This window comes from Pezoporus occidentalis, unplaced genomic scaffold, assembly GCF_034315485.1.
Source record: "Pezoporus occidentalis ecotype Australia unplaced genomic scaffold, CSIRO_AGI_Poc_V1 ctg43, whole genome shotgun sequence".
NCBI lineage: Eukaryota > Metazoa > Chordata > Aves > Psittaciformes > Psittacidae > Pezoporus > Pezoporus occidentalis.
The window spans coordinates 52,845-70,201 of record NW_026915758.1 but is presented as its reverse complement, the minus strand read 5'-3'; the positions used below and the strand labels follow the sequence as shown (position 1 = coordinate 70,201).

The 17,357-nt window shown below is 37.8% G+C and overlaps 1 protein-coding gene across 1 annotated transcript in view; it reads right to left on the bottom strand.

Annotated features, from left to right (window-relative positions):
• Positions 1-17,357, bottom strand: part of NOL10 (nucleolar protein 10) — a 52,946-nt gene that overhangs the window by 34,257 nt on the left and 1,332 nt on the right. Inside the window, exons 4-12 of the mRNA XM_062634507.1 lie at positions 16,665-16,742; positions 14,788-14,825; positions 11,670-11,806; positions 10,895-10,960; positions 9,371-9,431; positions 8,781-8,866; positions 8,341-8,419; positions 7,234-7,383; positions 4,855-4,921 (exon numbers count right to left, since the gene is read on the bottom strand). Coding sequence (XP_062490491.1) covers positions 4,855-4,921; positions 7,234-7,383; positions 8,341-8,419; positions 8,781-8,866; positions 9,371-9,431; positions 10,895-10,960; positions 11,670-11,806; positions 14,788-14,825; positions 16,665-16,742 — 762 coding nt within the window. The remainder of the gene's footprint in view (positions 1-4,854; positions 4,922-7,233; positions 7,384-8,340; positions 8,420-8,780; positions 8,867-9,370; positions 9,432-10,894; positions 10,961-11,669; positions 11,807-14,787; positions 14,826-16,664; positions 16,743-17,357) is intronic.

The following is a 17,357-nucleotide window of genomic DNA, read 5'->3' as shown; positions in this document are numbered from 1 at the left end:
GTTTGGGTTTGTTTTGTTATTAAACACACACCTACAGTCTAAACAAATTCATAAATCTCAACATGGTTTATAATACCTCTGTTGCTATTTTATCTTGGGAAACCAACACAAGAGTAGCTTCTCAGCACGAAATGAGAGAAAGGATATTGTGGCTTCAAATGCAGTGATATTAGCCAACAGGGGCAAAAGTGAAATCTGAAATATCTATAAATATATCTAAGAAACACCGCAAACAAGGGCTGTAAATACTCTAAATACAAAATACTACTGAAGAAATGTTGAAACCCATGGAAAATCTCCAACTACCACATGACTTCTTATGAGCTCAAAATGAGAAATACCCTCAATTTCCTTTCACATAAGGGAATAATAAGGACATCTGGCTTATACTTTTACATTTATCTCAACTTTTTATTTCGAACATAGCTGATCACCAGGTAATGCAACAAATGGAATACGAAGAAGAAAAGAACAGTCAAGTTAGATAACATTCTGATCTAAAAGTACTCTAACATATGCCACTGAGACTATGAATAACTGGGTCAATTACTACACACCCAGAGGGTAGAAATATAATTTACACCCAAGTAGAGGAACGCAATTAACATGGGTGGAGTAATCCTTCCTACCTAATCCTTTTATTAAAAATACACAATGCAGCTGGACTCAAAATGTCAGAAAAAAGGGGGCTTGCTTTCCTGGCAAAGCAGGGCATTTGTGAAAGCTTAGTCAGCACACTGAGGCTAAAAACCATACATGGAAAGGTCTGCAGGCAATTTAAGGGAAAAGCAAGAATTTATAGTATATACATATATATACAGACACACACACGACGTACTGTATATAGGTTACAGGCTCCCATAACATATCAGCATGCTCACTACTGTTTCAGGAGACAAAACATTTCTCCACTGACTTAATATGAATCACTAGAAATAAAAGGACAGAAATTAATTCTGCAGGTGCTTCAAAGATGACAGTAAAGGGAAAACCTCCTCTTTGAGAGTCTTCCACTAATAATTAAAGGAGGCAAAACCAGTCTTTATAACAGTATATGGGTGTATACTACAGGCAAAATGAAAGAATAAAAAAAATAAGGAACAACTCTGGGAACAGAGAAGTCTACTCCACACATTCTTGTTGTTTCAGCTCGTTAGTTTTAAGCAATTTTTATGGGAAGAGAGACCACACCCTAACAAACTACACAGCAGCCTAGTTTGATCACTTTAAAAGGGAAATAAATGAGAACTCTTTTTTCAGAGGAGATGTTTAGTAAGACCATCTTTGGAAAGTTCTCTGTAATACAGTATCTTCAATTTAAAGGAACCAAAACAAGAATATGAAGCGACAGTAAAGGGGAGAAGCAGTTTTAGAAAACACAGTTTTAACTTAAGAACTTGTTTTCCAGTAATTAAAACAAATGAGGCACAGATTTCTATACCCTGAAGATGTTGCTGAATTTCATTTATAGTCTAAAACTTTACTGAAGCTGAGGCAACACTACTCCTAAGTGTAAACCTTTTTTCCTGTAGCCCCATTCTGTGCATGTGTGATCAGAGAAAAGAGATCCACAACCAGTTTAAGACATCCACACTGAAGTCTGTCATCATGCAGTTTGGTCAAAGATACACAAGGGGTTGCTTCCCATGAAAGACAGCAATACTCAAGCTGGTTGGTAAAATAACTAAATTAAAAAAAAAAACAAAACAAACAACTACAACAAAACTCACACAAAGCTACTGAAAAAGAACAATTTGATGCAGCCCAGCATACTGGGTTTCTGGGCTGTAAGTACATACTGCTGGGTCATGCCCAGCTTGTCATCCACCAGCACTCCCAAGTCCCTCTCCTCAAGGGTACTATCAATCCCTTCATTCCCCACCCTGTATTGATACCAGGCATTGCTCTGACCCAGGCGCAAGACCCTGCACTTGGCCTTGTTGAACCTCATGAGGTTTGCATGGGCTCACCTCTTGAGCCTGTCCACTGGGTGGTTTCCTATCCCTCAGGTGTGTCAACCACACCATCAGCTTGCTGTTACTTGCAAACTTGCCAAGGGTACACTCGATCCCACTGTCTATGTCACCGATAAAGATATTAAACAGTACTGGTCCCCGTATGGATGACTCAGGGGACACTACCTGTCATTCATTTCCATCTGGACATTGAGCTGTTGCCATAACCCTCTGGATGCAATCATCCAACCAAGTCCTCATCCAGCAAACAGTCCATCCCTCAAATTCAGTCCAACCCCCCAATTTAGAGAAACAGATAACATCTGTAGTTTTTCCCTTGTCCACTGACATAGTCACTATTTCAGAGCATTTTACATTACAATGTAACTTCACCTTTCCATTGTTTTTTTTGATTGTGGCAATGCAGTGTTAAAACCATTTTATAAGGGTGAGATTAGAGTATGGACTTTCTAAGCAGCAGTTTCACACCAAGTGTTAGAACACAAGGTAGGCAAACATCTTTTGGGTTTCCTGTGCCATGCTGGCTTCACAAACATTCAGCACTGCTCTGAGAATTCTGCGGCACTAATAAGAGCACTGAGCCATAGCTATACTAGCACACAGATATTATTCATCCAGTTTTCCATAACTACAACCTCATATGACTGGAAGTATTTCCTTATTTTCAGATATTCAATTGTTATTATTCTTTAAATTCTGAATAAGCAAGTGGTGGACCTAAGCATCCTAAATTCTGGAACAATAGTATTTATGACAAACATGCAATGCACCACCTATTACCTTAAATCTCTTCATTTCCATTGCAACATGCCCTAGTTTTTCCCTTCTGTCTCTGTATGATTATGAAATACAACCTAACAGTTCTTACCAAAAGATATCAACCTGCTGCCCTACAGACACGCTCAAAGAACAAAAGAGTAAAAAAAGCAGAACTGACTTAAGGAGGAGACCCAAGACTGGAACGAACAATCTAGATCACCGACACGTGAAAAACTACGTCCAATAAGCAACATTAGGGAGATATGCAATTCTTAGGGAGTGCATTAAATTCTTTGTGCTACAAGATCCTCCCCCCCCAAGCTCATGAAAATGACTTCTGCAACAGCACTTGAGGAATGCCTACGTATCAGGGAGGTTACAGAGCATCCATAGCTGAGTAACATCCATCCTCATACATATTCAAATTTGGCTGGTTATGACCCAAGCAACCTGATTAGACTTTGAAGTTATATACAACTTCAACTTTGGCCCTGCTTTGAGCAGGAAATATATGACGCCCAGAGGTCCCTTCCAAACTAAATTATACGAAGATTCAACACTGTCAAATACCTTACTTCTGTTTCACTCCCTGTCATGAGCTCTTTCTTATCAATGCTGCATGGATGTTAATTCACACCTGGGCTCTCTTTTGGATCAGATCAATAAACTCAAAGGTGATACCTGGATGAAAGGCTTCAATGACCTCTCTCTCTGTAGCAATTATGGATGGGAGAAGATCAGGTTTGTCTACACCCATGTTGCACAGTCCACAGTGTTACCACACATTTATTCTCAAATATACCCCAACCAACTCAGACACAGAAACAAGGCACACAAGATGCATGCTCAGCCCATGCCATAAAGTCCCAGTTTTGGCAGGCTTCCAATTCTTCATTTTGATCTGAGAAAAACAAATACATGGCACACAAAAACGGTATCAATGTCTTTCTGAGGGCTCAGAAAAACCTAGCCCAATTCATAAGTAGTGGAACATCATCAGAGGGGGCTAAACCTGAGCACCATGGAAATGACTTTGCATTTTCAGCAGCAAGGTACTGCTATGGTTTTGTGGCTGCATAAGGTCAAAAATGCCCACTACCTCAGCAGGGATCAAGATTTAAGTGCTCATCTTACAGAAAGAGAGAAAAAAGAACACATTCTTAACTGAAGTTGGCAGAAAAGACAAGTTAAGTTTTAACTTGTTAGAAATCTCAAATTCGCTTATCTGCAATCTTGAATTTGAGCTGCCAGCATGAATCAAAGTCCAAGTCACATTGTCTTCACTGCTACCTCTAAAATCAGGATAACAGCAGTTTGCAACACATGCATTCTCTGGATCAAGAGCTTTTTACCCTATGACATCCTTGTGGCACTAATTTTTATTTAATCTTTTCCAATACTCCTTCTAAAAAGGAAGCAGGTGTCACACAGTCGTTAAGAGCTAAGCAACTCAGATCAAGCAACGAAAATTAAGGTCAGGTGCAATCTGAGCTACAACCAAAGCACACCTGCACATACAAACACCATTTTGTAAAATATTTTTACTCATGTGGTGGGATCTGGAAAAGTTAAAAGTGACCCTCAGTTTTGACCTCTAAACATAATGTTGAGACACCATAAATTTGAAAACAATCATGAAAAGCATATAAATCTGTGCACTCAGGAATCTACACTTAAAACCAAAGTATTCAATCTAAGGGAGGGCACAGCAAGGGCTGTATCTAAAACAAGGGAAGACCAAACAGCTGTAAACACTTGTAAAAAATTGGAAACTTGCTGTAAAGAGGCTTTTCCTAGCTCTAGAAAGCAAGCTCTAACTCATTTGGGACTGAGCCAAGACAAAAAGCCAAAATTCCTATTCTTATGAAATGAAACACTTCAGATATTTGAAAGAGCAAAAGAGGTCAACCACTTAATTGACAGCACAGCAGCTTCTAACTGTGAAGAGGCTCCAATCTACTACAGATGCAGAAGAAATGACACTAACTGACAAGTAACCATTTATTCATAGCTCTACGAGGAAAGTAGAACTAATTCGTATCACCTAAACAGAAAAAAAGACCACAGCTTGGATTAACACAGGCTTTCCCTTTTGAACTTAATAATACAGCTAACGTACCTGAATTTGGATAAAGGCAGACATCATTGATATCGTATTCTGGCTCCATTGAAGTAAATATCTTCCCCTGAAATTGTAGGAAGAAAATATATTATGAAGCACTCCAAACAACATGATTTAGTAAACCTTAACATTAAGAATGGCCATTATAGAAGCTAAGAAATAAAATGGAATAAAGATGGAACAGATTTTGCAGAACACTAGGATATTAAAGTATCTGAACATAACACAAGGAACTCAACATTAAATTTTATCTCTGATCCGATCTCTTACAAGGAAGCCTAGCCTACTAGTTGCTGAGGACACAGCAACATACAGCGGCACCTCTGTTTTCTCAGCTCACACTTTCGTGTTGAAAATATATGTGTCAGATTTACTTTATTTTGTGCAAAAGGGGGGTGAAGTCCATAAGCTCCTGGCACACTGTCAGTGTAACTCCCATCTTGTTCAACTCAATGTGGTATCTTTAAATCATTTTATTTTTTTAAATGATGGACTGGGAGTGGAATTTGAGTCTGGAGCTTGGTTCTTCCACCTTGCTCATGTTACATGAAATATAGCTCAGCACTTTATAAACTCAGTATTAAAGCAGTCTAAATATAAAAGTAGTAAAAGCACCCAGTGGCATTTAGCTTAGACCAGAATTGAAGTTATAAAGGTTATTTAAGAAAGAGGTACAAGCAGGAAACATCTCCCGCTCCCCCCCCCCCCAAAAAAAAAAAAAGAAAAAGAATTGGAACAGTCTGAAAAACCCAGACATAATACAGGTGCTCTTATAAGCCAACACACAAGACAGCCAGTAAAGGAAGAGTCTCTAAGAACTGGGCCACAGAATCTGAAGCATGAGAGTACATGCCTACACAGTTCTAAATGAGGGACAGGAACAGAGCAAATTTTGATCCTAATTCTCTTTTTTTCTTCCCTGCAGCAATCCCACCTACCTTTCTGGGCCCATCCTTTCCCTCCCAGTTACGTGCAGTTACCCCACCCACCTCTGGTCTCTCTTGGATGATTAATAAGAGTCCTCCTCCACCCCGGTCTTAGCAGACAAAAGCCTCATGCTCCCCACCCCAAGGCACGTCTCAGCATGGGGCTATTCTGGTATCAAAGCCATACGCTCTCCACCCCACAGTCTGCCTCTGCAGTTGGTTCCCAGCCAGAGATAGTCAGGAACCAACATCTGGGAGAGGTGGAGCCAGCTGGAACATACTCTAGGAAAGAGTCCAAAGCTATCTTTGCCTTCCAGCAGTAAGAAAACCTCCCTTTTCCCACTGCAGAGGCCACCTGACAAACACTACAGTGTTCCATTCTCAATGAGGGAGATGTATATATACCTAGGAAAAGTGAAGAGAGGCCACTGCAGATGTTTTAAATAATAACCAATAATTTATTTGCTCTTTTAAACAATAAAAAAATAACTGCAGAGGAGCTTACAAAAAACTGCTTGTGATCACAGAAAAAATAAAAGAGGCTGCTGAAAGTTCATGAAGAAGCACAATAGAGAAATGACTGCCTGAAATACTAAGAAAAAAGTGTCCCTAAACTATAACTGCTCTTGATATGTTTCACTGTAAAGCCAGAAAAGCATAGATGGAGCACATTTTTGAGAAGAAATACATGACTAAACATAGCCCCTCAAGCCGAACAAATCAAGTTACAGTAGTATCACAATGAATCTATGGGGTAACATATTTTGTGCAGGCTTCATTGGAAGAGTAAGATAAGGAAAATAACAGCATAATACAATGAAATAGTGTTATGAAAGCTAAAAATTTCAGTTTCACTTAAAGGTGAGAAAAGCAGGGATAGAGACATTGCTGCAATATAATATATCAATACAGCCTAATATGTGTTATTTGGATCCAGGCTTCAATATCCAAATAGGCTTCTGTGCAAATAAGCAGCACCTGATTTTAATGGGTCATAAACTAACTAATCTACCTTTGAAGTTGGCCCTTCTTTGCACAAGGGAACTGGAATAACCATGTTTCTCTCTGACGAAAATTGTAACTGGATGTGTTCAAGCAGACTGAGAAATACGCAAACCAGGGCAATTGCTAAGATACTACTTTTTCTGTTTAAATCCTTCTACTGAAAGAAGCATCTTAGGCAGACATGTACAAACAGCTAAAAAAAAAAACACCTGAGTATATCTTTATCCTTGACAGGCTGTTGAATAATTTCCCAGATGTTGCTTTATTCATTCAGACTGGACAAAATACTATGGAAATTAGGACATGTTAAAAACATGACTTCCTACACTCAATTTCAGCTTTATTATTTAAGCTGCATGAAAAAAAAAAAAGCCCAACAACAAAAACCAACCAACCAACAAGTAAAGATTGAGAAAACTGAATGCACCAACATAAAAACACTCACCGTATCTTTGTTCCACATTTTTATGATTCGAGAATCTGCAGAGATAATTAAATCCAACTGACGCTGAAACAGAACTGACTTAATAGGCAGGCCATAGTGGTGATCTTTGACTATTAACGGATTACTAGACCGGAGATCATATAATAAAACCTTGAAGAATGAGACAGATTAAACTTAGAATATTGCAAGATCAAGAGAAAGTCACACACACTAAAGATTTAACTAAACTTGAGGGTTTTTTACTTAAAAGCAAGGACAGGACTTACATAAGTAGTTTTAAATTCTGAAAACAGAATTTACTTATTAAGAGTGCCTTATTTATTCTGGCAATATATCTTAACCTCAATGTGCTTCAGTCTAGAAAAATTAAGAGCTCACCATCTTTCGAAGGTATTTTAAGTATCTATTCTAAAAAATAATAGTTTTCAAGGCTCTATGTATTCCTTAATTATTAATATTTCACTTTCAGATTCTTGTGCTGTTCTTGCAAGGTTTGAATTTTCTTACCCCCTTCCACATTCAGTGACTATCACTTTCACTCAGTGAAACACCATATATATCTGCTCTTGAACAAGCTACAGTTTTCTAAACCCATGAAAAGACTGACCAAAGTAGAAAAAAATCCCCATACTTCACTTTAAAAATACCATGGCAACAATGAATAAATGAATCTAAATGATCCCTTACAGAAAAGACAGTAAAAATGGTAGTTGAAAGACTTCACTTCTACCTTTTTAGCCACCATCAAGGTAAGGGAAAGCAGATCTGCTGAATTGAGATGATACTGATTAAGAGTCTCAAAAAGTAGGAAATTCCCCACATACTTCATAAAAAAACTACAGAATTTGAAGTTGTGTAGTATGTAGGTTGTGATGATATTACATGGTCCCTACTTCTGAAGGGCAAGATCATCTGACAAAATTAATCTGTAGTTTAAGAATGGCTATTGCTACTCTATGTGATATATGCTTTTGCAAATACTTGTATTTATTTGTATTGTCATAGGTATTTCCATTACAATAAATGCACTCAACATGTGATAGACCTGGGCTGGCAATTGCAAAACCAGGATCTCTTTAGAATTGTTGCAGATAAAGTTAAGTCTACCTGCCCAGTAGATGTTCCAACAGCGATATTCAAAGCTCCATCAAATTTCAGTGCTGAAATGGATGGTAAACCTTCTATCCTGCAAAGCACAATGCTTAAAAGTTAGACATTCTTTTAATAAAAGCTACAAATAATTTTTAAATGTTAAAAACAACTGAGACACTTAATGCAAATTAATTTACAGGTATCACTCAGAAACACTACTTCAAAAAGCTGCATTCTTTACAACTTGTGGTTGTATATAATAATAGCCACTACTAAGGTCAATGACTAAGAGACTCCTTTATGACTAAGAAAACCCTTTATTCACACTAGCAGTGAGAAGAGAGGACCATGGGCATGCCATTTTAACACAAAGTGGGATTTGTTTCTAAAAGCAAAACTTCTGGAAAAAAAAACAACCCAAAAGATGACACTTTGAAAAGGTGGCCTTTACTCACTCAGTATCTGCTGTCACACTGCTTAAAGCACAGTCCAACAGCCCAACTCGATTTCTAGTTCTAGGGTCCCAGCATTCCACTTTACCCTAAAGAGTTTAGAAAATACATTTTAAGCTTATGCAACTGATGTCTGGTATCCTGAAAATGTTTACAATATGTATTATTTAATCCATGATTAATCGAATTTCCTAGGTTAACATGAGTTGTTCTAATAGTAGCATACAAGCTCCACACATTTCACTTTTGATTTTCAAAAATGTGATCTGAATCAGTATAATTAACACTAAATCTCTGATGATTAACAGGGTACACATGCTAGCTAATTTCTACAGATGGCTACACTGTAAAGCAAGATAATATTTTCACTCCCATGGGCAAAATTCTTGAGCATCTCAGCAACCAAAGCAGCTTAGAAACTGTATCTGCCCTATGCTCTAAAAAGTCACCTTGTTTAACAGATCTATGCTTAACACAGCAATGAGATCACATTAATTAATTAGGTTCCTGTCATGACTTCTTATCCTCACGCAAACCAATATAAGAAAAGCAAACATTATTGCCCTTTCATTAAAAGGAATGCTAATATTTACCTCAGCTGTCCCCATAGCAAACAGGAAATGCACAGGATTTATGTCACAGACATTACTTTCTCTGAAACAGAAAAAGGAGCAAGTTTAATGACCTCATGCTAATTTAACACATGAACAACCAAAAAGGTTTCTGTAATCAGGTACACAATTGCTCAGCCTGGAAAAGTAAAAGCTGGAGGGAGAGAGAGAGGCAGGGACAGACAGATGGCCACCTAATAGCAGTTTCTTACACTAGGAGGAGCTTACCAAAAATTTGGAGCCATTAAAGACACTGCTGATTACTTGAAATAGATAAGGTTCCAACTGGATGTAAGGATAATGTTTTTTTGCTATATGGATAAATAAGCACTGGAACAGGTTGCCCACAGAGGCTGTGGAACTTCCATCCTTGGCGTTTTCATATCCCCTGGGAAATATTCACCTGAATTCAGCATGACCATGCCTTGAGCAGGAGACTGAGCTCTACAGTTCTCTCCAACGTGAATGACTGCATTTCTCTTCCCATACCCACCAACAAGCCTTGCCATATTGCTCTGCTCCACTACATTCTTAAACAACCCAGTTATGTCAAAAGGTCTTCCCAATTACTCATGTTTGGAAGCTTACACCTCCACCGCATTCTGATGAATGGCCTGTCTTCCTTTCCCTCACCCAAGCATCCTATTTCTCAACAGGGCACCCAAGATGGCTCTTGGAAAAACCAAGAGTTTTTCCAGCAACTCTTCCAAAGTACAAATATTTCTCTTTACACCACTCATCACGGTGCTTTCCAGCTTCTTCCATTCAAAGGCCTCCACCTCCAATTCTATAACCCATCCGACTTCCTCACTTCACAACCTTTTCACAACTTCCAAGTCTCACCTCTCTCAATTCAGATTTTACACTACACACTCGGCTCTCTCACTGCAGGATTCCCCTTTTTGTCTCTGCTGCTCAGTTTCTGTAACGTGCCTTCCCAAATATTGCTTCTTCCATTAAGCTACCCCACCCACTGAACACCAGCTGCTGCCCACCAACGAGCCACTTTATCTCATCAAGTCTGTTGTTCTCATCTGCCTCTCCCAACATGAAAGAAGCCGGGCTTCTGCTCTAGTAGTGTTTTCAAAAGAATGAGACAAATGCTGGAGATATAAAAATTCTCTTTGGGCTACTCCAAGAGCAGAAGGACAAAGACATGTCTGGGAAAGTACATACCCTGTGGGTAGATCTCTATAAGATGGCTAAATTGAGCAATAATGGCACAGTTTTAATGAAACGCTCTTAAGATCAAGTTATATAATACCTATTACAAGTCTATATTAAGCAATTTTAAAATATCCACAAAAGAAAACTCAATTAAAACATAAAAACTAGAACAAATAATTACAGAACATAAAATAAGGCTCAGGCTTCGCATATGTTCCTTTTCAACTCTTCAATGCATTTGGGCAGTATTCAGATACAGCACTGATGGCAAGCATGCTAGTAGTTTGCTTCCACCTGGTGGAAATGACAGATAGGCGTCATGCAGCCCAGATAACTTACGAAGCATCAGTTTGCAGGGAGTTCAGAAACCTTCCTTGTTCCAGGTTTAGCCTGTATACTTCAGAACTACAAAGGAAAAATCCAGAATTACTCCTTTCTCTTATGAATATTGAAAAATACGGTCATAAGGAATAGTTATAAAAGTTCTAACAGCCTAATTTTACCAAATACATAATTTACAGACTTCACAACATAAAAACATAAGACAAATCTATCCTCCAGTGTTAAAAACAGAGAAAAATGTGCATGTTTACCAAATATATTTATTACACCGCAATATCTTACCAATTATTCCTTTTGCAGGGAAAAGATGCATGAATTCCTTTAGATCTTTTCCTATGATTTGTTACATCTTGAATTGCTACCTTGCTTGAAACCCTACAGACCTCATTTTATTACTGCCTTCTCACAAAGTCAATTAATTATTTCATGTGATTTGACTCACAAAACAACAACCAGGATAGAAAACATATTTAGTTTTCCTTGCTTAGATGCCAATCACTTTTTAAAACAGTACAATGAATTGCAGTTTCTATAACAAATTTGCAAATATATGATGTACCTGGTTTAAGAATCAGAAAGTCTTAAAACAGTACAGGAAATCAAATTAATCTTAGTCTTCCCACATTAACCACTCTTCACAAAAAGTCTCCATTATTAATTTGGAGGGAAATGCCACTTCAAATTTTTAACTTTTCTGGTCTTTTAATGCTCATTTTATTCTTGGAAAATACTGCTAACAGTAGTGAAATAAAAGAATTCATTTAATCAATACCTTGCTCCTACAAAATACAGGTCACATGATGGATAGTGGTAAGAGAAATCTCTACCAAATTTTGGTATTCTTGTCTTGTAGTAATGGCCATGCTGTGAATGAAACTCCACAAATCTTCCACACTGCAGGAAGACAACCTGAAAATAAAATAGAAAACACTGAAGCATACAGAAGCAGATTACAATCTCCTCATTTTACAGCACAGACTTCAGTGATTTTTTTCAAGCTCAAACAGGTTAATCACAACTTCTTTAAACCACTTCTATTAAAATTATAATCAACTAGTCCTTCATCATTCTCACCAGGTACAGCAAAGAGCTTTACTAATAAATATTAAATGAATATCCACAAGATTATATGTGACAGACACCCTAAAAGCAACTCTGGAACCAGAGCAGTATTAGTTATCTTGGTGCTGTGCTGCACCAAAATTAACATCTGTACTTCCTTCAGGCACCAGATTTACTGATTTCTTTCAGGTATAATATCATGCAGACATCAGTCTGCTCACAGATACTAAGAACAAAAACTGTACGTACATCCTGATGCACAGCAGTGTTCCAATAAATGAAACCAAAGACCTTTGTATATTTTTTTTGTCTGCCATGCGAATAAGCATATATTTTCCTTCTGAAAAATAGGCAAACACCTCAGTCCTGAAAAACCCCACAGGAAAGTTATTTTTAGAAGGCTAGATCTATGATAGTAAATAAAATAGGCCAGAACTTGCCTCTATAGTCCAGATGGCAAGTCAACATAGCACAACTTATATCCATATGAAAGAGCTCTTCCTACTCCAGAGACAACATCGTCCACAACCTCCGTTACATTTATGCTGTATCTCAAAACATGCTCAGGCACTATGTGACAGAGGAACAGTTGGCCTGGCCCAAATTCATGCCACAAAACACGCAAACAATTAAATTATATGGATAATTACAGGCTAACTCTTGACTCTGAGCCTCATCCCTATTTAGCTTAGATTTAGAAAAGCTGTAATTTAGTTTAGGATATGTATAGTCCATGAATCTTCTAAAAGTAGCAGATAATGAAGATTTTAAGTTCCCTACTGCTGGAGTATATTGCTAGCAACACTAACTAAAAATAAGGATGAGAAGCTCAGGAAAGGAGAAGTACAAAAGTTATTCTGAATGTCATCTTTACTGACGTATTTGTACATTCTTCCCTTACAAGACACAGAAAAAGTACTGATCTGGGCTAGAACTTCATGCTTATTTATCAAGTCCCCCTGCTTTTTCTGATATTGATATCAGAAAATGTTTATCAAAATACTGATATCGGAAATGTTGAAACCCCTAATGTTTCAACCCATAATTGTGGACTCGCTCATCCTGGTCCAAGACCAAGTGGAATATCATTTTTCAAAAGTATAACTACAATTTTGTATGAGATTACAGATGCAGCTGCACAGTCAGTGTTACATAATGTTTTTCATATACATCCTAATCAATCCTGTGTGTGCCTAATGCCTTTACGCTTTTATCTGCCTAATGATTTATGCTTTTAACTGGAAATTTACCACAAGCAAAGCTCTTCACAGAAGTTCAACTCGCCTTATGGATACCAGCATGAATGAAAGCCAACAATGCGCTCTCACAGTGAAAATGAAAATAAGCCTCAAGTGGCAATCTTATGAGGATAGCGGGAGCAGACTGGAGAGAAGCTAAGTTCCCTGGGCTACTAAAGAACGAGGCAGTGTGTCTAGTGCTGAGACCCTAACTCAAGATGGATGTCGAGAGCATCAAGAGAGCTACCAAGACAGACAAGGGGCAAAACGCAAACATACAGAAAGGTCGGAAGAATCTCAGTTTGTTTAGCCAGGCAAAGAGCACCCTGCAGGGCAACCTAACAGCAGCTAGAACAGAAGCACAGTTGCAAAAATGACAAGAGTCAAACTCTTTGCAGTAGCAACAGTAAAAAATTTCAGATTTTCCTGGGCGGGTTGAACAGGAAGAAAAAATTATTTACTAAGATGTAGTGCAGTATTGTAACAATTTATTCAGTAAACTGTGGAACTGCCATGCTTGCAGGTTTTGACAGTCCTGCTCAGATGTCTGAAGGTCCCCCTCATATCAGCATTTTCATGATTCTAAGTACTTCAAGTGTAATTTCTCAAATAATATTCCTTCTTCCTGGCATGTTCAAAACATGATGACAGCTACCTGAAATTATTTTCTAATAATCTGGTAAGTTTTAGAGAAATGAAATTGAAAATTGGGTTGTATTAAGTTGTGAAAGTAGGGCTTCAGTCTGAAATACAGTACCAATTTCAGCTGAAAACACACATAACAGCTACTGTTCATAACTACTCAATCATATTTGCAAACACAGTGTATTCCTCAGTCTCCCAAATAACTGGTTTGTACAACCAGACACACTCCTCTACAGACAAACAAGCAAGAGGCTACTGTACCGTGTCGGTCACTGCCTTCTGCTACTTGAATTCATGCACACCTTTGAAATATGGGGAAAATTTTGAAAAGACTAAAGCTAGAAGGCTAGATGACACTGTCTCTGATCAAATAAGAAGTATTTACTAAAACAAATCTGGACCAGAGTGCTAAGGTCTCTTCTAAAAAAAAAAAAACAAAAAAAAAAATCAAAATAAACACTTAAAAAACACAAACAAAACAACTTTACTTCTCTCCACAATTTTTGCCTAATTCATATGCTTACAATCATGCTGGCTACAACACCACTGAGAAATTAGGCTATTAACTAACCTGCAGCTATCTCACCTCTCAAAAATGGTGTACTGGTGTATCACTTGTCATAATGGATTGTGACTAAATGTCATCCTAGAAAGAATAACTAATTCCATTTTCCTCATTATTTTGTTTGTAAAAAAAAACATTATTTGATGTTTTTCTCTACTGCAGACAAAAGACCTTAAGAGTGGTAAGACAAATTGTAATACAAAGAGACAAAGAAAACAACATTTTGTATGTACAAAAAAATGTTCTGTTTGCTTTAAAAAAAAAAACCCTTTCTGTTCCAAAAGTGGTGTTGATTGACTGCATTTACTATATATGAAAATGCATTTTAATATACATATTAAACCATTTTTTCACTTATACATTGAAAGCATTCAACATACCTTTGAGTAATCATCTGATAAAATCTCAAATGTAACCACTAGAGGAGAGAGCAAGAGAAATTTAAGTCAACTAAGTAAGCAAACTTGCTTGCAAACACTGGCATAAATCTTCAAAATATTTACACTCACACTAACTTTTAGTCATATAAGTATTCCCCACAGGTGTCAATGCATAACTCTGGCACTGTGATAAAATCTTTAATTATATAACTCTATTTGCAAAATAACAAGTAGTTTTCTAAAACTTTAGAAACATATGAAGCATCTTGTAATCTCTTTATCGTTCTTTTATACCTGACACGTTCCTCAACACAATGCCCACCTGCATATTTATTGGCTCAGGGAAGGTCTAATCAAATGGTTTTCAGTAAGTGTGTGGTCCATGGACCTTTAGTAACTCGTCAAAGATGATAAAAAAAATGACATAAGCTTGGACATACTATGCACAAACTTGCACATGCAATCCTTCTACAGGGTTAGTACTTCCAAAGAGTTTCAATATTAAAAAAAAAAAAAACAAAAAATCACTAATTTGAAAGCTACACTGCTGAAAACTGCAATGCATTGAGCTTTGCCTAGTTTCAAATGAGCTGGGTTGGGAACATTAGGGAGTAGCTCCCTCAGCTAAACTAGTTCCATTTAAATGAGGTAGCTCATTTAAAGTTACCTGAAGTGACTCTATGCTACCTTACAAATTAAACATACTTTCACAGTGTAGTAAGATGCCAGTTCAAAAAAAAAAATACTTTAAGCTCTAATTACCAGCAATCATTTACTATCATGACTCCTACTCTTTCGAAGTGGGTCTCACTCTTGCCATACCTTCCTCTCCCCAACCTCTCTGAACCCCTGCTCCACCACTACTCCTCCCCTATGTTGTAGCACCATGCCTTCACCCTACCTGACTCCTTGTAGCCCTGAGGCACAGGGGAAAAAAAACACTTCCCTTTTTCTTACCTAACTCAGTGGTTCTCAATTTTTATTTTTCACACCACTTTCACACACAACACAGACCAGTTTCATTTTTCCATAATGATTTAGGACTTCTGCCACTCTATGCTCACCCTTTCATTGCTTTGGTCACCCCCCATCCCAGTTTTCAGCCATCTGTCTTCTAACATCCCAGCCCCCAAACAAAACAAAACAACCCAAACACCATTCCTCAAATCTGTGCACTCTAAAACTCAAGAGCCCCAGCAGCTCTGATCTCCTCCCCTAGTCTAACTGCCAGCAGATTCCCCTTTTCCCATTGTCTAGGTGGCTCCTGGCTTTCCTCACCACAGCTGTTCTCTGTCCAAATTAGGAGCAAACAAGGTGTAATTAGATTCTTGGCCATGCTACCATCTATCCTCAAGTACCTTGCTTCCAAGAAAACAAACAAACAAACCAACCAACCAACCAACCAACCCACCCACTCCCAGGAAATGCTCTTTACCCTGTAACTGAGCTTGGGCTCCAGAAAGCAAGCCGTGGGAGCTCATTTCAGGAGCAATGGTGCAACCATAGTGCATTCTACCTTACTGCTTCAAAGGGGAAAGAAGGTAGACCTGGCCATCATCCAGCCATCGTACCCATGTCACATTCCCCACCCCAAACAGAGAACAAGACTTCAGCCTCACTCACACTCTGGGCACCATGCTTACTAGCTGAAGGTAAATCTTAAAATTCTTCACACCACCCCAAGGGAGGAAATAATTTTGAAGGAGGAGGAAAAGGGAAAGATACAGAGGTAATGACAAGGTGATGTTTTACTCTAGATTCTTGTGTTCCCCCAATGTACATTTTGCCCTCAGCACAGAGATGGAAGTTTCTATTTGAGTACCATCTGAATTACACATGTAAGACATCTTGTGCTAACAGCTATAGCTTATACTAACCTTCAGAATCTAAGCATCTTTCAAATTTCTGGGACAACTGATAGGCATCAAAACAACGGATTCTTGGCTTGTAAGTTCCTGGAAGAATAATCTGATCTTTAATTAAAAATTTTAACAAAAATATAACATTAAAGCTTATTTTTCTTTCCTTTTTTTTTCTCTCTACTGTAATGTCTTATATTACTTTACTGCACTTCAACTATAAGTATTCCAATCTTACCAAAGCCTCTGCGACTGGAAAAACGTATCTCTTAGTAACGTAACTCTACAGCCTTGTTTTTTGTCTTTGGTACCTGAAAGCACCCTTCTTGTATGTCAGTTCTTCTGATTAATAGACACATCATACAGAACTGAATAATACCTTCCATTAAGTCTGAAAGACCAAATTTCCTTATGTTATTACTACCTACTGAAGTACTGATGTTTGGATCCTGCTTTGACAAAGTTATAAAATGTAGCATTATCCCCCATTCTTTAAAACAATACTTGACAATGACATTCAGAAGTTATTTAAAGCAAATTTACAGACAACAAAAATAATGAAGAATTTAGTTTTTAACTGTCTTATAAACAGTTTAGGTTTTAATTGTATTATAAACGCCCAGTGGCAGGGGGGTTGGAACTAGATGACTTCAAATGTCCCTTCCTAACAACATCTGTATTCTAAAAAGCAGTTTCACAATACCACTACCA